Raw genomic sequence first — 21,799 nt, 5'->3', positions numbered from 1 at the left:
AACTGGACCCATGGACAGTGGCTAGGCTCGCAGGCGTGAACTGCCAGCACCCAGTGGAAGAAAGAGTTTTGCTGTGCTGTGATTTAACGTGACTCATTATGACTCACATCTGGGTGTCTCCCACAGGGGAACAGAAAAGCGGTGAAGACGTGTCTGGGAGGAACAGAGGAAGGGACATTTGGATTCTTTTTGGTGGAATTGAGATTTGAACTCAGAGCCTAGAGCACTCTAACTCGGGAGCCACACCCCTAGCCACTTGGGGCTTGAGTGTTGAACGATGTTGTGTGTGAGGGAGGGAGCAGTTGGGTTGGGCAGGTTCAAGGACAGGCAAGTTCAAGCCCCACGACCGACCCGCCCCCCCAAAAAAAATTCTTGGTCCATTTTTGTTTTTAATAGAAGAGAATCCTGGAAAAGTGTGCAGAAAGGGACTGTGGTTTCTGGGACTCATCTAGGACTGGATTTCATCCCTGCCTCCTGTTGGTTGAGGGGTCCTGGGAAAGTTCCTCCCTCCCTCCCTTCTTCCCTTCTTCCCTCCTTCCCTCTTTCTCTCCTTCCCTCCCTCCCTTTCTCTTTCTTTCCTTTCTTTCTTTCTTTCTTTCTTTCTTTCTTTCTTTCTTTCTTTCTTTCTTTCTTTCTTTCTTTCTCCCTTCCTCCCTTCCTCCCTTCCTCCCTCCCTCCTCCTCCTCCTCCTCCTCCTCCTCCTCTTCCTCCTCCTTCCTTTGGTCATGGGGCTTGAACTCAGGGCCTGGTGCTATTCCTGGTCTGGCTTTGAACATGATCCTCAGATCTGAGCCTCCAGAGTAGCTAGGATTACAGGTGTGAGCCACCAGTACCTGGCAATCCCATCATTTCCTAATGATCATTTCTTAATGAATCACTTTCCTTATCTGAAGAGTAACAGGGTGCTAACACTGTCTCAGATTTGTGTGTGTGTGATGACGTAGGTGTGAAAGCCAGCAGACATTAACTTCCGTCATAGGACTCGGCTTGAGATGAACGGGCCATACGGAAGGTGGGAAGGTGGGTTCAGGGAAAAGATAAATTTGAAATGAACGAGAAGACACGTAGGAAGGGAGATGGAGCGTAGGTCTAGGAGTGAGTGGAGAGCTCACGCTCTGCCTGCCGGCGAGATAAGGGTCCCATGGCCGCGCATGCGCTTTCCGGGCTGAGATGATGGAGAGGGCCACTGAGGCAGGCTGCTCGCTACTGTTTTCTGTTTATTGGTTTGGCTTTCTTGGTTTAATGTTTCTTTTTTTCTTTTTTGGGGTGCTAGAGATTGAGCCCAGGGCTTTGCACTTTGGGCTCTCCCTCAGCCCTCACCTCCTGGTCCTCCTGCCTCTGCTCGAGAGCCGGGGTCAGGGCTTCAGGAGCCACCCGACCTAGTTACAGCTGCTCTCGGAACTGTTAAATGAGGACGACAGCAGGCTGTTGTTTTGGATAAGGATTCTACCCTGGGCCCCCAAGAGATCAGGCTAAAAGAGATAAAAATGGGGTCACTTGCTACCATACACTGGAATATCATAAAAGATACAGGACTCTAGACACTCACACACAGTGAGACCCAAAGAGGGTACTCAGGAGAGAAGCACAAAGACACAATGCCCACGCGCCTCTCCATAGTTATATATAAAATAATACACACACTCACACAGATCCCAGGATATGGAAACAAGAGACCTCGTTTTCTCCTTTCTTTTTCTTTTTTTTTTTAGTTTTTGATGATTCTGTCTTCTTCCCCTTATGGATGGTATATTCAAGTGTATATTCAAGCATCCATCATTGGAAGGGTGGAGGAGGTACAGAACTAGGGGGAAAGATGAAGAAGTGCAGCAGCGAAGCTCACTGGACACTGATAAAGGGAACTATGCATCTCGTGGGGAGATGGAGGGAGGGACTGGGAGAGAAGGAGGGAACAGAAGATACCATATGAAAGGAAATGCACTCACTACCTGACTAGGTAATTGTAATTCCACTGTACATCACCTCTGTAAATAACAATACAGTAAATTAATAAGTAAAATGAGGTCATGAATATTAAAGTTTCATGCCATTGAATGGACACTAAGTTGTTCACTTTACATTTTCCAAAATAAAGAAAGATAAAGAAGACAGGTTCCCCAGATAGACTTGCTAATCTTATCTTTTCTATCCATACTAAAACAATAGTAACTCATTATTAACTAAAAAGCTATTTTCCTCCCTCCCTTCCTTCCTCCCTCCCTCCCTCCCTCCCTCCCTTCCTTCCTCCCTCCCTCCCTCCCTCCCTCCCTCCCTCCCTTCCTCCCTTCCTTCTTTCCTTCCTCCCTCCTTCCCTCCCTCCCTCCCTCCCTCCCTCCCTCCCTCCCTCCCTCCCTTCCTCCTTTCCTTCCTTCCTTCCTTCCTTCCTTCCTTCCTTCCTTCCTTCCTTCCTTCCTTCCTTCCTTCCTTCCTTCCTCTGTCTTTACTTACCAGTCCTGGGGCTTCAACTCAGAGCTGGGCACTGTCCCTAAGCCTCTTTGTGCTCAAGGCTAGTGCACTACCACTTAAACTACAGTGTCACTTCTGGTTTTTGAGTGGTGGATTGGAGATAAAGAGTCCCACAGCTGGATGTAAACCTCGATCTGTGATCCTCAGATCTCAACCTCCTGAGTAGCTAGGATTACAGGTGTGAGCCACCAGTGCCTGGCTTCTTTTCTTTCTTTTTGTGTTGTTACTCATTCGTGAACTCAGGGCCTATATGCTGTCCCTTAGATTTCTTTGTTCTAGGCTCCATAGCAATACCTCCACTCCCAGATTTTTGGTTGTTTATGGAAGGTAGGAGTCTCATGGACTTTTCTGTCTAGACTGGTTTTGCACTGTGAAACCACAATCCTCAGATTGCATAATTCTAAGTAGCTAGGATTACAGGTGGGAGCCCTATGGGCCCAGCACAAGAAACTAACTTTGAAATATTGAGATACTTTGTTTCTGCTTTCTTCAGCTCTTTCTGTCCCTAACAGCAACTTTTGTGTTCAGCCCAGGAACCTATGATCTGGTTTGTGAAATGATGTAGTGCTCCATTGTAGAACCACAAATAGAGCTAGTTCAGGCCTTTAAATTTTGCCTTCTGCCAATCCCAAGCCTAGGATGAATTTTCTTTGCAAGATCCCTCAGAAGGAAGACAATCCTTCGTCCTTACCTTCCTCACCGGGTATCTGTTCATTCCTGATGTATCCAGTTGGTTCTGGAGGTAACAGTACTGTGGGGACTCTACAGGATTTGCAAGAAGGTCCCCAAAAATCTTTTGACCTAAATATTCTCAGATCCAATATCCAAACTACAATATTCCCTCCTCCCCGCTAAACTTGGATAACATAAGCAATGACTTCAAAAGTAGAGATAAGCCAGTCAGTTCAAACGTTTAAACAGAAACAGTGTAATGCAGGATGAATGTCTGATATGAGCAGTGTGTTTCTCTCCAAAATTACAATCTGGGACATAAGAAGATTTTAAATGACCTGGACAAAATGATCCTTAGGTCATCATTTAAAATCTTGGGTGGTTATGGTAATGATTTTAGTAGCAGCTATAACCTAAGCCCACAACACTGGATCTCTGTGGAAATTTCTTTGCCAAGCTATAGATATACAGGGGACAGATAATATTTCACACACTTCCTTTCTCTCTCTCTCTCTCTCTCTCTCTCTCTCGCTCTCTCTTTTTCTCCTTCCTTTCTTTCTTCCTTTCCTTCTTCCTTCCTTCTTTCTTTCTTTACTCCTTCCTTCCTTCCTTCCTTCCTTTCTTCTTTCTTTCTTTCTTTCTTTCTTTCTTTCTTTCTTTCTTTCTTTCATTCTTTCTTCTTTTTGTGGCATTCCTGGAGCTTGAACTCAGGACTTAGGCAGTGTCCTTGAGCTTTTTTGCTTAAGGTTAACACTCTACCACTTCAGCCACAGCTCCACTTCCATCTTTTTTTTTTTTTTTTTTGGTACTTAATTAGAGATAAGAGTCACATGGACTTTCCTGCTGGAGATTGGCTTTGAACCTACAACCCTCAGATCTCAGCCTCCTGAGTAGCTAGGATTACAGGTGTGAGCCACTAGTGCCTGGCTTTTATTTTGACATTAACTGTCTGCAGAATATTATAGACAAGCATTCTTTTACCATCAGAAGAGAGAACTTTGCTATCCTAAGATTGGGTGGACTTGCTTGGCCACTGATAACTGGTACCTTCTCAAAGAAAGGGCTGCTTGCTATTCTCCTATGGCGCCACCAGCAGGCGCTGTTTACAACTTGGAACCAGGGAGTGTCTCTAACCCTGGCCCACATTTCCACCTGGTTTACTTTGGAGCAGGCACCAGGAAGTTGCCTTGCTCAAAGGTAGACATTCTCTGGGTGCGTTCTCCAGCTCTGTTTCTTCTTCGGTGGTGAACTGGGTGTTTGGTTACATGTGCTTTGTGAAGCTGTCCCGTCCCGCGGTGTCTGCGTCCAACCTCTGTGCTGCTGCTTTCCAGGGTCCTGCTGCCTCCTATTTTTTTCTGGGTTCTCTGATAAGATTTCTTTTGAAAGCTGGGCACTGGTGACTCACACCTGTAATCCTAGCTCCTCAGTAGGCTGAGATCTGAGGATCATGATTTGAAGCCAGCCCAAGCAAGAAAGTCCACGAGACTCTTATATCTCCACGTAACTCCCCCAAAAGTCAGAAGTGAAGGCATGGCTCAAGCGATAGAGTGCCAGCCTTGAGCAAAAAAGATCAGGGACAGCGCTGAGTTCAAGAGAAGCCCTGGACTGGCACACAGACACACAAAATATTGAAATCTAGTGTCTATTTGTCTGTCAACACACACACACACATACACATATGCACATTTTTTGGATGAATTTGGGTTCTGAACTCCTGTTCTCAAGGCATTCTATCCCTTGAACCGTACCTTTGCCCTTTTTTTCCCCCCTGTGGTTATTTTTCAGATGAGGTATTAGAGGATTGTGTTCTGTTGGTGTTTTTCTGAGGCTGGCCTCAAACTTTAATCCTCCTTTCTGTGTTACCTAGATATCTGGGGTCACAGGCACACACTACCACATCTGCCACATCCAGCTGATTGACTGAGTTGGAGCTCTCAGGAACTTCTTGCCTGATGTTGGCCTCCAACCTTGATCCTCCTGATCTCAGTCTCCAGAGCTGCCAAGATTACAAGTGTGGGCTACTGTGCCTGCCTGAAATCCAGTTATTTTGTCTGGTCTGGAATGGGCAAATCTTTGGGAAACCTCTTTTCTGTTGAAGACAATTCTATTGTCCATCCTGAGCTTGAATTTGGGGCTTTCATCTCTAGTTAATTAAAATAATCCATCTGTAGGGTGTTTTTGAAAGTCAAGTCCCAGATGCACACAACTTGAAGTCCACTATTTGGGAGACAAGAGTTGGTGGGGAAGAATCAGGTTTTTGAAGGTTGGTAATCTTGAGAAGGGAGGCTTGAATTCAGAGGCAGAACCTCTAAGCTTCATGTTGGGGGTCACAGAGGCCCCAAGAAAAGTTGAAGCATGCACTCTGGGCAGGGTCTTTGTGCTGCTCCCACTCCTCTTCCTTTCTGTAATAACCCCAACAGTCCCTGACCTTCACAGGATCATTTCGTGTGTGTGTGTGTGTGTGTGTGTGTGTGTGTGTGTGTGTGTGTGTGTGTGTGTGTGTGTGTGTGTTGATCCTGGGGCTTGAACTTAGGGCTTGGACACTCTCTCATGAGGTCTTTTGCTCAAGGTTAGTGCTCTACCATTTTGAGCCACAGCTCCACTTCTGTTTTTCTTGTGGTTGATTGGAGATAAGCATCTTATGGGTTTTCTTATTCAGGCTGACTTTGGTCCTCAATCCTCAGATCTCAGCTTCCTGAGTAGTCAGGATTACAGTTGTGAGCCGTCAGTGCCCAGCTCTATTGTTCTGTTTAAAACAGGTATATTCTTAGGATTAAAGACTAAAGAGGGAGTGATGAGGGTCATTAGATGGCCTAGGAGATATATATATATATAGTCTAGTCTGGCCTTAAACTCTTCTTCCTGGATGAGTTTCCCTAGTACATTCATGCACTACCACACCAGTCAGCTTTCTGTAGAGCTAAAGAAAGATTTATCCAGGGCTGGGAAGGTGGCTCAGTGGTAGAGCACTTGCCTTGCATGCCTGAGGCCCTGGGTTTGATTCCTCAGCACCACATAAGCAAAAAGAAAAAAGCCAGAAGTGGCACTGTGGCTCAAGTGGTAGAGCACTAGCCTTGAGCTGAAGAGCTGAGGGACAGCACCCAGGCCAGGAGTTCAAGCCCCACAACTGGACCCCCCCACCCCCCAAAAAAAGGGAAGATTTATCCATCAGTATCTTAGCGTTTAGAGTTTTCTCTTTAGAATTTAGAATGCCATGGGCTGGGAAGGTGGCTCAGTGGTAGAGCGCTTGCCTTGCATGCCTGAGGCCCTGGGTTTGATTCCTCAGCACCACATAAGCAGAAAAAAAAAGCCGGAAGTGGCACTGTGGCTCAAGTGGTAGAGCGCTAGCCTTGAGCTAAAGAGCTGAGAGACAGCGCCCAGGCCCAGAGTTCATGCCCCACGACGAGCCCCCCCCAAAAAAAAAAAAAAGAATTTAGAATGCCAGGCCTAAGGGAGGGGATGGAAAGAACTAGGGAAGGGCTGGCCAAAGGGAAGAATAAGTTTTCTCCCCACTAATTGTTCTCAAAGAGCTGCCAAGGACAACTTTTACCAAGAAGCTTCCTTGTTGCAAGGAGAAATCATGGTCCCAAATATAAGCCACCATATCCACTGCCCCTAACGTCTGGTCAGGGATGAGGCTGATGGTTTTGCCACATGGCTTTCTTTCTTTGCCAAAAACAGATTTAGTCAGTAGAAAGAAAGTTATTCTTTAAGCTGACCTTGAGATGCCACCTCAGAGTTGGTAAATGTAGCAGAATTTGGGCAGATGTGGAGCCCACTGTGTGGGAGCTGCTTTGAACAGGTCCCACAGTAATTCATTTGCCTGGTTTACTCCAAATCTCAATAGAAAACAATAGGGCCTAAGTACCGATGGCTCATACCTATAATCCTAGCTACTCAGGAGGCTGAGATCTGAGGATCATGGTTTCAAGCCAGCCCAGGCAGAAAAGTCTATGAGACTTTTATTTCCAATTAGCCAGCAAAATGCTGGAAGTAGAGGTATGGCTCAAGTGGTAGCGTGCCAGCCTTAAGTGAAAAAAAAAAATGAGAGGGTGATGCCCTGAGGTCAAACTCCAGTACATTCTCTCTCTCTCTCTCTCTCTCTCTCTCTCTCTCTCTCTCTCTCACACACACACACACACACACACACACACACACACACACACACACACACACACACACACACACACACACACGGCCATGGCTCAGACCGGGCTGGTTTATTAGCCCTGAGCTAAAGTCATTTCCTATCTCTTGCATCCTGGATCTCAATCCTTCACATGTCTGTATCTGAAATCTAGTTCTTACTTTTCAAACATGTAGAGGTTTTCTAATTGCTTTTTAGGGCCCCAGGGTGGGAGAGGTGGTAGATAAAGCCGTGCTATGCGGCCCAGGCTGACTTCAAATTCATGATTCTTCTACCATTTCCTCCTGAGTTCTGGGATCATAGACATGCACCATCATGCTGGAATTTTTTTTTTAAATTTTTGTGGTATTAGGAAAAGTTGCCTCTGCTAGCCTCTAATTATCTTTCTGCTATCTGTTCCTATGTATTGCTTTCTGCAGATGTATTTTGATGACTTCTATTTCTTGGCATGAAGAGTCATCACTGGGCCAACTTTTGGTAATGGCTGGCAGTACTTCAAAGAATGTCATGCAGTTGTGGGATTTGTTGCTCCACATAAGTCTCAAAGATCAGCAGTGTTAATTGCACGGCTCACTACACCCATATTTTTCCTATTTAAAAAAATATTTGGCTTGCTTATTGTATGGAATGCTGAGCTAGATGATGGTGGGTTTTGATTGAAAACCTGTCCACCTTGTTGGTATTGGCCTCTTCTCTTGTGGTTATTATGAAGATTTTTTTTCCCCTCAGCACTGGAGTTTGAACTCAGGACCTTGTACTTGCCGGTCAGTCACTCTTACTGCTGAGCTACGCCTCTGTTTCTCTTTTTGTGCTGGGTCGTTTTGAGGATGGTCTCAGTTTCTGCCCAGGCATGCACCTAGGCCATGATTCACCTATTCTAGGCTTCCTGTCATAGCTGGGGTGACAGGTGTCTGACATATACCCAGCTCTCTGCGGGGAAAGGAGTCTCTGAATAGTTCTCTCCTGGTAACCTCAAACTGTGATCCTTTTAGTGCTGGCCTTCCAAATAGGATTCTAGGTATGAGCCATTAGCTCTCAGCTTATTATTATTATGATTACTACCAGTCCTGGGGCTTGAACTCAGGGCCTGGGTACTGTCCCTGAGCTTCTTTTGCTTAAAGCTAGTGCTCTACCACTTTGAGCCACAACACCACTTCTGGCTTTTTCTGTTGTGATTGGTGCTGAGGAATTGAACCTAGGGCTTCATGCATGCTAGGCAAGCACTCTACCACTAAGCCACATTCCCAGCCCCTAGCTTTTTTTCTTTTTTTTTTTTTTTGCTGGTCAGTCCTGGGGCTTGAACTCTGGGCCTGGGCGCTGTCTCTCAGCTCTTTAGCTCAAGGCTAGTGCTCTACCACTTGAGCCACAGTGCCACTTCTGGCTTTTTCTGCTTATGTGGTGCTGAGGAATCGAACCCAGGGCCTCATGCATGCAAGGCAAGCCCTCTACCACTGAGCCACCTTCCCAGCCTAAGCCCCAGCTAATTTTTAAGATTTTTTTTCTTTGCCTTTGTTGTTTACTTTGTCCTGCTTGGGATTTGAAGCATTTCAATATGGAGTTTGGCATCTTGTGTGAGTTTTGATGAAATACTCATCCTGTCCCCATGCACCTCTCTCCTTTTGTGACTCCAATTACACCTTTAGGTCTCCCCACTCTGTCCTCTAATTCTTTTTTTTTTTTTTTTGTGGGTCATGGGGCTTGAACTCTGGGCCTGGGTGCTGTCCCTGCGCTCTTCAGCTCAAGGCAAGCACTCTACCGCTGAGCCACAGTGCCACTTCCAGTTTTCTAGTGGTTTATTGGAGATAAGAATCTCACGGACTTTCCTGCCTGGGCTGGCTTTGAACCTCAATCCTCAGATCTCAGCCTCCTGAGTAGCTAGGATTACAGACATGAGCCACCGGCGCCGGCTTTCCTCTAATTCTTTATTCTCCATCTTCTTTTTTTTTAGGATTTATTCTGGACTTTTATTTTTGCCTTTGTATTACATCTCCTGTTATCTATGTTTTATCTACTCGTAACTGCTTGTTGGGCTCTTTTTAATTTCCCCTTTGTCGGTTTGAACTCAGGACCCTGACTTACTAGTCAGGCCCATTACCACTTGAGCCACACTCAAAACCCTTTTTGCTTTAGCTGGTGTTTGAATAAGGTCTCTTGTTTATAGCCAGACCCTCCTGGATCGCGCTCCTATTATTTGTTTGTTTAAAGTAGTTGTACAGCTGCTTCTTAGCAGAGTACAATGCCTCTCACTCAATGCTAGCCCTCCCATTGTCCTCCCTCACCTGTCTGCGTCCTACCCATCCCCCTCAAAGTGACCCTCTTCTTTGTGCTTCCTGCACAGTTGGGGGTGGATCTTGTGAATTCTTCTGCTCAGCCTGGCCTTGAACTGTAATCTTTTTGAGCTCAGTCTCCCAAATAGCTAGGATGAAAGGCATTATAATTCCGTTGGGTTATTGATTTCAGTGTTTTTAGTTGTGGAGTTTCCATTTTGTTCTTTGTATACCTTTTTGCTCAAGACTAAAATATCCAGTGGCTGCTTTTTGTGTTTGTGAACAGAGTGAGTCACCGTCTGGTGGAGCAAGCTCAGGATGTGCGCTGCGACAGCTTCCGCCTCTTTCTAGCACCCGTTCTTTCTATTGGTTGTCTTGTGTTCTGTTTTGTCCTTGGTTTGCTTTTTGGTTCTCTCATCAGGTGTGTGTGGAAAGCAAAATCTGCCATCCTGTCAGTTCAGTGTCAGTAACCGAGTTAATTTGTAGCTAAGTTATAGACTTTGGTAGGCATCGGTTTGTTTTGGTGACTTTTTTTGTATGGTGCAGGCCTTGGAAATGATTTTCCCCAAGGCCATTGCAGAGGACCAGGGGTGTGGCTCCACTACCCAGAGCATGTCCAGCATGCATGCTACCCTGGGTTTGGTCCCTATCACAGAAAGGTAGACAGAGATGCAGAGACAGAGAGCAGAATACCAGATGACATTAAAAAGGTATGGCAACATTCTCCAGTGGAATGTAACAATGTTTACAAAAATGAAAGTCTAGTCAGGTGCTGATGGCTCACGCCTGTAATCCCTGCTACTCAGGAAGCTGATCTGAGGACCATGTTCCAAGCCAGCCCAGGTAGAAAAGTCTGTGAGACTCTTACCTCCAATTAACCATCAAAAAGCTGGAAGTGGAGCTGTGGCTCAAGGGTTAAAGAGCCATCTTTGGTCAAAAAAGGCCTTAAGTTCAAGTCCCAGTACCAGGCACATACATGCGCGCGCGCGCGCGCACACACACACACACACACACACACACACACACACACACACACACACACACACACACACACACACATCCTTTCCCAGAAAGAAGATAGTTTCTCAAGTTTTGTGTTACCATGTTTGACCATTTTGTGTCTTACAGTTGTTACTTGGCTTCTGATGAAATGTTTAAAGACTTCTCACTAATTTTGTTATTGTTGTTTGGTGCCAGTATTGGAGTTTGAACTCACGGCTTGAGTGCTGTCCCTGAACTTTTTTTTTAATTTTTTACTTTTTATTTTTATTTTTGGGTCCAGTCGTGGGGCCTGAACTCTGGGCCTGGGCGCTGTCCCTCAGCTCTTCAGCTCAAGGCTAGTGCTCTACCACTTGAGCCACAGCGCCACTTCCGGCTTTTTTCTTTTTGCTTATGTGGTGCTGAGGAATCGAACCCAGGGCCTCAGGCAGGCAAGGCAAGTGCTCTACCACTGAGCCACCTTCCTAGCCCCTGTCCCTGAACTTCTTTGCTCAAGGCTAGTGCTCTACCTCTTGAACCACACAGCTCCATTTCCAGCTTTTTGGCTGTTAGCTGGAGATAAGAATCTCATGAACTTTTCTGTCCCTGCTGGTTTAGAACCTTGATCCTTAACTATCTGCCTGCTGAGTAAGTAGCTGGGACTACAGGCGGGAGGCAGGATCTCCTGGGTTCTCAGTGATGTTTTGGGCAGCCAGGTTAGCAGTGTTGGAAGGTTAGTGAATTCTTAGCATCACACAGGTAAGGGCATTTTAAGGTGAAGCTAATAGATAATTAATATGGGACTCTTACAATTCCTGTTTTTTTTTTTTTTTTTTTTTTTTTTTTTTTTTATCATTTCTGCTGAAATCTTATCTTCCCTGTTGGCCCAGCAATGCTTGTGGTCAGTTCCAGTTTTGTTTTGTACACAGAGGTGAGCATTTGCAAAGAATAATTTTGAGCTAAGGTTTTCGGAAAACCCAAGGGCATGTTTAGGAGAAACAGGCTCCTTTGCTTTTTGCTTTTTAGTTTTGTCCACATGAAACCAAAAGGAGCCAGATTCCAAGTCAGAGATGGCTGACCCTGACCTCCCGGCGTGGATCTTTTCTTCCACCGTGTGACCTTCTAGATTTTTCTGTAGCTTCCCCTTCACTGCGTGGGTTACTTCCCTCTCAACATTCTCATCTAGGCTGTTTACCATCGTAGGCCCCAGGGGGACCCAACTAAAGCTGTGACTGGAGTCCAGGACTCCTGTGTGACCTTTCAGAGCGTCACATGACCTTGGGGATGACAGTAGTCAGGAGATGTAGGAAAGTCCAGGGGACTCAATGCAGGCTATTAAAAAGAGGGAAAGAAAATGAGAAATAAGCTAATCAGTTTAGGTGTGTGTGTGTGTGTGTGTGTGTGTGTGTGTGTGTGTGTGTGTTGGTATGAGGCGCTTGAACTCAGGGCCTCCAGCTCTTGCTTGCCTTTTTCACTCTAGTCCTCTACCGCATGAGCCCCATCGCTCTCTATGTTGTGATTTTTTTTCCTCTTCCCCAAACTGGCTTCTAACCATGATCCTCAGATCTCAGCCTCCCAAGTAGCTAGGATTACAGGCAAAAGCTCCCAGCGCCTGGCCTTAATCAATTTAATGCTTAAAGGAAGATGGAAGGGGAATCATGTAAAGAAACGCACTGGTATAGTTTAAACACTACTCTAGGAAAAAACAAAACAACAGGAAGGTGGTTTGAAACGCTTGGAGAGACAATAGGGAAAAGCCACCTGGGACATTCAGTTCTTTGACAGGATATTTTCTTACTGATTCTCATGACTGAGGGGGGCTGAGGCTGAGCAGAGGGCGGCGGGAGGCTCCAGGAAGAGGGGTTTCTCCTAAGGAATGTGGGGCCTGCACTGGGGCAGGAGATACACAGTGTCTGGGAAGGTGGCCGGCCCACAGTCACTGGGAGCACTGTCCCAGGGCGCCATCTAGAGGACAGAAAGCAGATAGCTGGAGAAAGCCCAAGGCCTGGAGGAAGTGGGGCAGAGCCTGTTTGCGTGTGGATGCCTTATAGTGCTACTGTCCATGAAGAGTGTGTGTGTGTGTGTGTGTGTGTGTGTGTGTGTGTGTGTGTGTGTCCATCCTGGGGCTAAACTCCAGGCCTAAGGGCTCTCTCTTAACTTTTGTTTGCTCAAGGCAGGAACTCTACCACTTGAGCCACAGCTCTACTTCTGGCTTTTTGGTGTGAGATAAGAGTCTCATGGTTTGGGCTGGCTTTGAACCCCAATCCTCAGCTCTCAGCTTCCTGAGTAGCTAGGATTATAGGTGTGAGCCATTAGCACCTGGCTATGCTTTTATGATTTGCCCACACAAAACCACAGCAGCCCAATCTAGGCAGGACTAATGCTTCATAGTCTTCATGCCACCTGGTAAAGAACCATGACCAGAGAAGATACTTGGTAATACAGAGTGAAAGGTTTTTTGGTTTTTTTGTTTAATCAGTCAAGGGGCTTGAACTCAGGGCCTGGGCGCTGAGTTCAATGCTAGTGCTCTACCACTTGAGCCATAGAGCCACTTCTAGTTTTCTAGTGGTTAATTGGAGATAAGAGTCTCACAGATTTCCTGCTTGGGCTGGCTTTGAACCTCCATTTTCAGATCTCAGCCTCCTGAGTAGCTAGGATTAGAGGCATAATCCATGGGCTCCCGGCTAAAAAGTTTTGAGTTAACACCTTGTGATCATTACAGAAATGGAGACTTGTGGTCATATCTTCTCCTTTTCTGTTATGAATATGTGTATGTTTGCACACACATTACACGTGTTAAACAAATGCCCTTGGTCTTCTCTCTTTTCTTTTTTCCTTGTCATGTAACATAGACTATTGACTTTGCATCTGTTATAAACACTGTTGAGTTTACACAGCAGTGTTTAAATGACAGGAGATTGGACGTGTCAACATCACACCAGGGTTTATCCTCATGCTGGGGAAGGAACCGTATGTGTTTAGTTGTGTTGTACTGGGTAAAATTATGATCTTATGATTGTTCTTCCTTTCTTTGCTTGGTGTTGAGGATGGAGCCTGGGACGCCATCCCCCATCTCCTCTGTCACTATTTGTTGTTGTTGTTTGGTTTTTGTTTTTTCTTTCTTCAGAGTAAGCCTGACTTAACAAGAAGGGTAGAGATGCCAAGCTGAACTTGTGATGATGAATTTTATGTATTACTTGGGCTGCACTAAGGATGCCGAGGTTGGACGTTGCTTCTGGGCGTCTGTGAGGGGTTTCCTGGAAGAGATCGGCATGGAGTCAGTCCCCACAGGCAGGCAGGAGGCGGGGCTCCGGTGGGAGTGGGCTAGCCTAGTGAGCTCAAGGCCTTGAGTTCAAAACCTCAGTACTGCCAGAAAGAGGGAGAGAGAGCGAGAGTGAGAGCCAGCGAGCGAGCGAGAGAGAGAGAGAGAGAACACTTACAGAGAGAAGAACCAATACAGAGAACATCATCCATCTGATGGGAGCCTCAATAGATCAAAATGATGGAGAAAGAGGAGGAATTTGCCTTCTGTTTGAGCTGAGGTATCTTCCTTTCCTGTCTGGGCTCAGCAGACATCGTTCCTGTGTCTCTAGCCTGCAGACACATCACAAGACTCCTTAGCTTAAATGGTCAGATGAGGCAAGTCCTATCATTCTTTCTCTCTTTTTTTTCACTCCCTCTCTCTTTCCGTTTCCCACCTCTCTCTATCCCTCTTCCCTTCTTCTCTTTCCCTTGCTCCCTTCTCTCCTTCTCTTTCTGATGTGTGTGTGTGTGTGTGTGTGTGTGTGTGTGTGTGTGTGTGTATGCATGTATTCTATGGGTTCTTTTCTAGGAGATCCCTGAGGAATAGATCTACCATCTGTGTATTCCCTCAGGTAAAATGTTTCTTTACATCTTTTAACCATTTTCTCTTCTTCTTCTTCTTCTTCTTTCTTCTTCTTCTTCTTCTCTCTCGTCGGTCGTGGGGCTTGAACTCTGGCCCTGGTCCCTGTGCTTTTCAGCTCAAGGCAAGCACTCTACTGCTTGAGCCACAGCACCACTTCCGGTTTTCTAGTGGTTTATTGGAGATAAGAGTCTCACAGTTTTCTGCCCGGGCTGGATTTGAATAGCAATCCTCAGACCTCAGCCTCCTAAGTAGCTAGGATTACAGATGTGAGCCATTGGCGCCTGGCTTTTCTCTTTTTTAACTTTTGTTTTGTTTTGTTTGTTTGTTTCTTTTCTTTTCTTTTTTTTTTTTTTTTGGTCAGTGATAGGGTTTGAACTCAGGACCTGGGTGCTGCCCCTGAACCTCTTTGTGCTCAAGGCTAACTCTCTACTACTTGAACCACAGCTCCACTTCTGGTTTTTGAGTGGTTAATTGGAGATAAGAATCTTATGGGGACTTTTCTGCCTGGCTGGCTTTGAACCATGGTCCTCAGAGCTCAGCTTTCTGAGTAGCTAGGATTACAGGTGTGAGCCACCAGCACTCAGCCTTTTGACCATTTTCTAACCGGATATTTTTTGAGCACTCTCCAAAGTCTGGTTATAAGCGGTTATAAACATGTTCTTCCACATTCTAGCTTGTCTTTTCATTTCTTTTATTTGTACAGTAAAAGGAGGTTTAGAACTTAGAATGTTTTTTGTTTTTCCTTGATGGGATATTCATTATTAAGTAATTACTGCTGAATTTTAAGAATTTGAGAAGTGTGTGTGTGTGTGTGTGTGTGTGTGTGTGTGTGTGTGTGTGTGTGTGTATTTGGTTGTACAAGCGTTTGAGTTTAAAATTCATGCTTCTCAAGCTCTCTACCATTTGAACCATATGCCATACTTTGGTTATTTTTCAGAGAGGGTCTCATGACTCCCCCCCTTCCCCCCCAGGAAGATTTGAACCTTGATCCTGGTTAGTCCTTGAACTCTAAACCTTGAGCTGGGATTACAGGTGTGACCCACCACACTCAGCCATATGCTGGTAACAACAAGAACACCAAGAGCAGCTGATCATTTAGGGGTACACTGTATACCCCAAGTGGGTGCTCAGAAGATCAACACACACTGCTGTTCTGGAAGATTCTTTCATGTCAACTGCTGCTGCTCTATTTATCCCCCTCCCCCCTCCAGCTTGGAGGAGAAAGCGTGTTTGGCTTTCTCTGTGCCCTCCCCTGAAAAATAACTAGACATTAATCCTGAAGAGGTAAAACATAAGTAACACACTGAGCCATGTCTCCAGGTCTCTCGGCCTGGGCTGCAGGCGGAGCTGGATTTTGGACGTTGTGCACTAGTGTGTGTGTTTGTTGATTCTGAGTGGCTTTCTTGCTCAGGATGTTTCACCACATCCCTGCCTTCAGGCCAGCTTTTGGCTGGCTTGAGGGAGTCTCAGATTTTTCTGCTCAAACTGGCTGCAAACTGAGATCTTGATCTCAGCCTCCTGAGTAGCTGGGATGACAGGAAGGAGTCACACGTCCTGGAAACAAGGTTGGTTGGTTGTTTTTTTTAAACAATCAGGCATCTTGGAGAGTGCCTGGAGTTCCAGAAAATCCTGATTCCTAGGATGGCAGCTCATGTTGGGGGTCCCCCGAGGATGCCCCCTGGAGCCACACCCCATTCTTACCATGGAAAGGGTGCTTGGGGTTGCTCACTAAGTCTTCCAGCATGCTGCCCACGCGAGGGCCCGTCCTCCCCCCCCCCAGGGCCCACCTGGGGCTTCCCGGTTGGGGACGGAGGAGGTCGGGCAGGTGCGGCTGGGCCGAGCCGGGCGGGCTGGTGCAGCAGGTTTCCTTCCCAGGCGGTGTTGATACAACAGAGCCGCCGGCGGGGAGGCAGCCCAGGCGGAAGGGGCCGAGGACGCAGCCAGGCCGAGGCCAGCAGCCGGCCACCACCGTCCCGGCTGTCCCGGGCCCGTCCCGGCCGGCCCCCCCCCCCCGGGCTCTGCCCACCCAGACACCCCCCAGGAGCACACTTGGGTAAGAAAGAATCTTCAGGTGTGGGTCTGATCTGTAGGAAGCCCGAGCTCCCTTCTGCCTCATTCACCAGGGAAGAGGGAAGAGCAAGCAAACGCAACCTTACGACTCATCTTCACCTTCTGGAGGGAGGCGCCGCGTGTGTGCTGTGAGTATGACTTCAGTTACTGAGTTTGTGTCAATGCTGGGGGCTTGAACTCACGGCCTGGGCACTGCCCCTTAGTTTTTTCATTCAAGGCCACTACAGCATTCACAGCTCCACTTCTGGCTTGGTGGTGGGTTCATTGGAGATCAGAGTCCCTCAGGTTTGTCTGCCTGGGGCTGGCTTTGAACCTGCATCCTCAGATCTCAGCGTCCTGAGTAGCTGAAACTATAGGCGTGAGCTACCCACCACAGCCTTGCTCAGGGCATTGTTTCGGAGCATCTAAGATGTGGTCTGCATTTAGCTAGTCCAGTGCTAATGAGAAGCCCGGCAGGGCTCTAGCCTCCTGATTTTTCATTTGAAAAATCTGGGAATCACTGACACTTGCAGCCAGAAGGAAGGCAGGTCAGATCCGGGATGGCACTGTAGTTCTGGAGGGCTTCTGGGGGGCAGGGGCTCCCAGGAGAGAGCAATCCCCCCTCCCCCCTACACCCGGTGTAAGATGCAGGGGATGGAGGCTGGAGAGGAAGAGATAGAAGCATGGGCAAAGGCCGGGGGTCAGGCTTTAGCTGGTGAAGAAATGAGTGCAGGAGTCTGGACAGCCGCGGGAAGGCCGAGGAAACCGGGAAAACAGGCCGGTCCCACGGCCTCTGCTGGCTGCCTGGGCTTTAGAATGTCTGCTGCCAGAAACGAGGATGGTGGTCTGGAGAATGGTGGATGTGCTCTCTGTGGTCAAGTGAAATCCCCGGGGAGGAGTGACAGTTCCTCCTGGAGTCTGGCCGCAGAGGGCCTTCCTGTGAGGAGCTTTGGTGGAAAAGGAGTCTGACCCACCGCCCTCCACACTTCCCCCTTCTCCCCTCCTCCTCCTCCCTTCCTTCTCCTCCTCCCCTCCTCCTCCTCCTCCTCCCCTCCTCCTCCTCCTCCTCCCCTCCTCCTCCTCCCCTCTTTCTCCTCCTCCTCCTCCCTCCTCCTTCCTCCCTCCTCCTCCTTTTTGTTATTTTTTGGGGGGTGGGTGGGGGTTGGGGTGTGCCAATACTCAGGCTTGAGATCTGAGCCTTACACTCTTGCTTGGGCTTTTCCGCTCAAGGCTGGCGCTCTACAACTTGAGCCATACCTCCGCTTCCAGCATTTTACTGGTTAATTGGAGATCAGAGTTTCATAGACTCTTCCTGCCTGGCTGGCTTTAAGCTGTGATCCTCATATCACAGCCCACCAAGTAGCTAGGATTACAGGCATGAACAACTAATGCTGGCCCACTTTCTTTTTAACTTTGGAAGGTAGCTTTCCCTTCCTTCCATTCGGATAGACATTAAGGCAGTATCTCATGCCTGGAATCCTGGCTAAGCAGCAGGCTGACAGCTGAGGACTATGATTGGAAGCCAGCCCCAGCAGGAAAGTCTGGGAGATTCTTTTCTTTTCTTTTTTTTTTTTTTAATTGTGAAAATACCATATAGAGGAGTTATAATTACATGGGCAAGATAATGAGTACATTTCTTATCAAGCATTGTTGCCTCCTCCTTTGTTTCCCCTTCCCATCCCTTCCCATCTTCCACGCCCCCCCCCAAAAAAAATGTCTGGGAGATTCTTATCTCCAATTAAGGAGCAAAATGTTGGAAATGGAGGTTTTGCTCAGGTGATAGAGTGCTAGCTTTGAACAAAAAAGCCAAGCAAGAGCATGAGACCCTGATTTCAAACATCAGTGCACATACACACACACATTGATTATATCTAATCTTAAACATCTCTTTGTGCATCTGTTTTTCTGACAACTAGCTGTAGAAATATTGGGTCATGGGCATGAGTAATGTAAAATTCAATAGATATTGACAGATTGCTCTCTGAGAAAGCTACAAAGAATTTACACTTCGGCAGGGTGGGGTAGCACATGCTTGTAATCCCAGCTCCTTAGTGGGTAGAGACAAGAAGATTTTGAGCTTGCATAGTAAGTTCCAGGCTAGACTGAATGACACACTACAAAACACCCCTCAGACCTTACACTTTTTTGGCTGGAGGTCTGGCTCCAGGGGTAGAGTGTCTGTCTAGCAGATTTGAAGCCTGAGTTCAAATCCAGTACCATCAAAATAAAAGGAAGAGAACATTTTAGTTTCCAAATGTATGAAAGGTCTGTTCTCTCTCCCCCACAATGTGAGGCCGACCATCTACCTTTTCTATTTAAATCTATACCTATATGTATATATTTGTGGTGCTGGGATGCAACCCAGAGCCTTACAAGGCAGGACAAGTACTCTCTGAAGGGCTTCTGCCCCAGACTCTTCAATCTTTGTCTAACTGATAAAAAGGTGAAAAGCACTATCTTGCCCTTCCTTCCTTCCTTCCTTCCTTCCTTCCTTCCTTCCTTCCTTCCTTCCTTCCCCCTACCCTTATTTGCAGGGTGTGAACTCAGGGCCTCCACTCTGGCTTAGTCTTTTTTTTTTTTTGGTTAGTTGTGGGGCTTGAACTCTGGGCCTGGGCACTGTCCCTCAGCTCTTCAGCTCAAGGCGAGCCCTCTACTGCTTGAGCCACAGCGCCACTTCTGTTTTCTAGTGGTTTATTGGAGGTAAGAATCTCATGGACTTTCCTGGCTGGGTTGGCTTTGAACCGTGATCCTCAGATCTCAGCCTCCTGAGTAGCTAGGATGACAGGCGTGAGCCACTGGCATTTCTATTCTCTAAGTCAGGAGTGATTCTTGCTGGATTTTCATTTTTAGCTGAAAGAAATCATCCTAAAGTTTTTACCTATCAACCATCTTAAGCATTTCTTTTTGTTTTTTTCCTCCTGCAGGCTGAGGCTGGCAAGATGACGTCGGTGTTTCGCAGTGAGGACATGTGTCTGTCGCAGCTGTTTCTGCAGGTGGAGGCTGCGTACTGCTGCGTGGCTGAGCTGGGAGAGCTTGGACTGGTTCAGTTCAAAGATGTAGGTCCTGCATTCTTTGCAGATAAGAAAAGGCGGGACGGGTGTAGATAAGGGAGCCAGATTTCCCTGTAGTCAACAGAATGCTTTCTCCAGGGAGTGGAGCCTGGAGCTCTAGCTTGGAGCAAAAAAGCCAAGCCAGAGTACAAGGTCCTGGGTTCAAGCCAGAGTACCAGCCTCCAAAACAAAGAAGTAAAGAAAAATACTAATACAAAAAAGTCCCAGAGGTGAGGCTCAGCCTGTCAAGAGGGAGCCCCTGAGTTCAAATCCCAGAACCACCAAATAATAATAATAACAACAACAACAACAGCAGGAGCAGCCAGGCATAATGGCCTACACTTGTAATCCCAGCACATAAGAGGACTGGAATTTCAGGCCAGCCTGTCTCAAAAACCAAAAAAAGCCAGGTGCTGATGGCTCACACCTGTCATCCTAGCTACTCAGGAGGCTGAGATCTGAGGATCACGGTTCAAAGGCAGCCTGGGCAGGAAAGTCCATGAGACTCTTTGTCTCTAATAAACTACTAGAAAACCAGAAGTGGGACTGTGGCTCAAGTGATAGAGCACTAACCTTGAACTGAAGAGTTGAGGGACAGGCTCAGAGTTCAAGCCCCACAACTGACAAAACAAACACACAACAACCAAATAAAAATTCACAAAGATAAAAAAATAAACTAACCAGGGCTGGGCATGTGGCTTAATGGTGGAGTGCTTGCCTAGCATGCATGAAGCCCTGAGTTTGATTCCTCATACCCAGCAAAAGCCAGAAGTGGTGCTGTGGCTCAAGTGGCAGAGTGCTATGCTAGCCTTGAGCACAGAGCGGCTCAGGGACAGAGCTCAGGCCCTGAGTTCAAGCTCCAGGACTGGCAAAATATAAAAATACACAAATAACAACTAACAAGGAAGACCTTGGCAGCTATTGCTACCTAATGTATACCTTTCCCCCCACTTTCTCCTAGTTAAATGTGAATGTAAACAGTTTCCAGAGGAAATTTGTGAACGAAGTCCGGCGGTGTGAGTCTCTGGAGCGCATCCTGCGTAAGTTCCCTTTTCCCTGGGGCTGTGGAGTGGGGGAAATGGCTTCGCCCATCATTTGTGCGGCTTCGCAGGTGGGAGGAGGCTTCGGGCTCCGCTGCGCCCCTCACCGGTGTTTCAACCCTCAGATTTTCTAGAAGATGAGATGAAAAATGAGATCGTCATCCAGTTGCCAGAGAAGTACCCGGAGACCCCTCTCCCTCGGGAGATGATCACCCTGGAGGTGAGCTCTCCATTTCCCATCTTCCCCTGGCTATGGACAGGCGTCCAAAGCCACTCAGGAGTTCCGTCTCTACTCCAGGAAAAGGCGAATGCCCAACTTGTGGGGTCACTGTGCCAGTCCAGAGCAGAGGTTTGGGGATGCTCACTGGGCTTGGAGAAGGGATTTTCCTTCCTTCCTTCCTTCCTTCCTTCCTTCCTTCCTTCCTTCCTTCCTTCCTTCCTTCCTCCCTTCTTGCTTGCTTGCTTGCTTGATTTCTTTCTTTCTTTCTTTATTTTCTTTCTTTCTTTCTTTCTTTCTTTCTTTCTTTCTTTCTTTCTTTCTTTCTTTCTTTCTTTCTTTCTTTCTTTCTTTCTTTCTTTCTTTCTTTCTTTCTTTCTTTCTTTCTTCTGTCTGTCTCTCTTTCTGTGGTGGGGCTTGAACTCAGGGCCTGGGCACTGCCCCTGAACTCTTCTGCTCAGGGCTAGTGCTCTACCACTTTGAGCCACAGTACCACTTCCAGTTTTTGAGTGGCGTATTGGAGATAAGAGCCTCATGGCCTTTCCTGCCTGGGCTGGCTTTGAATCGTGATCTTCAGATCTCAGCCTCCTGGGTAGCTAGGATGACAGGCGTGAGCCACTGGCTTCTGGCAAGGATCCGGGATTTCTTTTGTGGACACATGAGTAGTGCCACTGACTGGGTCACATGTGGCCTGATGAGTCCCCCGCCCCCACCTCTCTTCTGACATTTTGGCTGTTTGTTTTAGGATAATAAGGAGACCTGCCTGCTCCAGGGGCAGTTTGCCTTGTCACAAGGCGCTGCTCACCTTGCTGTCTCTCTCCTCTTAGAAACAGCGCTGGCAGCAGCCGGCAGCAGAGACTAGCTCTGATCAGAGGACATGGATACAAAGTTGGGGGCCTTTCAGTCAATTCACAGAGCTCAGCAAAGGCACCCTTTAAGTTGCCTCTTAAACCTTTTTTTTGGGGGGGGGGGATTAGTCATGGGGCATGAACTCCGGGCCTGGGTGCTGTCCCTGAGCTTTTCTGCT

At 47.2% G+C, this 21,799-nt stretch overlaps 1 protein-coding gene across 4 annotated transcripts in view; it reads left to right on the top strand.

The window, feature by feature from the left end:
• Positions 1-21,799, top strand: part of Atp6v0a4 (ATPase H+ transporting V0 subunit a4) — a 61,196-nt gene that overhangs the window by 2,280 nt on the left and 37,117 nt on the right. Inside the window, exons 1-5 of one of the 4 annotated variants that reach the window (XM_069996873.1) lie at positions 15,271-15,981; positions 16,507-16,614; positions 19,390-19,521; positions 20,477-20,555; positions 20,681-20,775. In XM_069996873.1, the coding sequence (XP_069852974.1) occupies positions 19,405-19,521; positions 20,477-20,555; positions 20,681-20,775 (291 nt within the window). In that variant the 5' untranslated portion in view covers positions 15,271-15,981; positions 16,507-16,614; positions 19,390-19,404. Of the gene's footprint in view, positions 1-15,270; positions 15,982-16,506; positions 16,615-19,389; positions 19,522-20,476; positions 20,556-20,680; positions 20,776-21,799 lie in introns of those variants that run through there. The other 3 variants (XM_069996872.1, XM_069996871.1, XM_069996874.1) reach the window with 3 other exon arrangements.

The sequence above is a fragment of the Dipodomys merriami genome, unplaced genomic scaffold (genome assembly GCF_024711535.1).
Source record: "Dipodomys merriami isolate MVZ:Mamm:240054 unplaced genomic scaffold, mDipMer1.0.p SCAF_5, whole genome shotgun sequence".
NCBI lineage: Eukaryota > Metazoa > Chordata > Mammalia > Rodentia > Heteromyidae > Dipodomys > Dipodomys merriami.
This window is presented reverse-complemented; position numbering and strand designations above follow the sequence as displayed.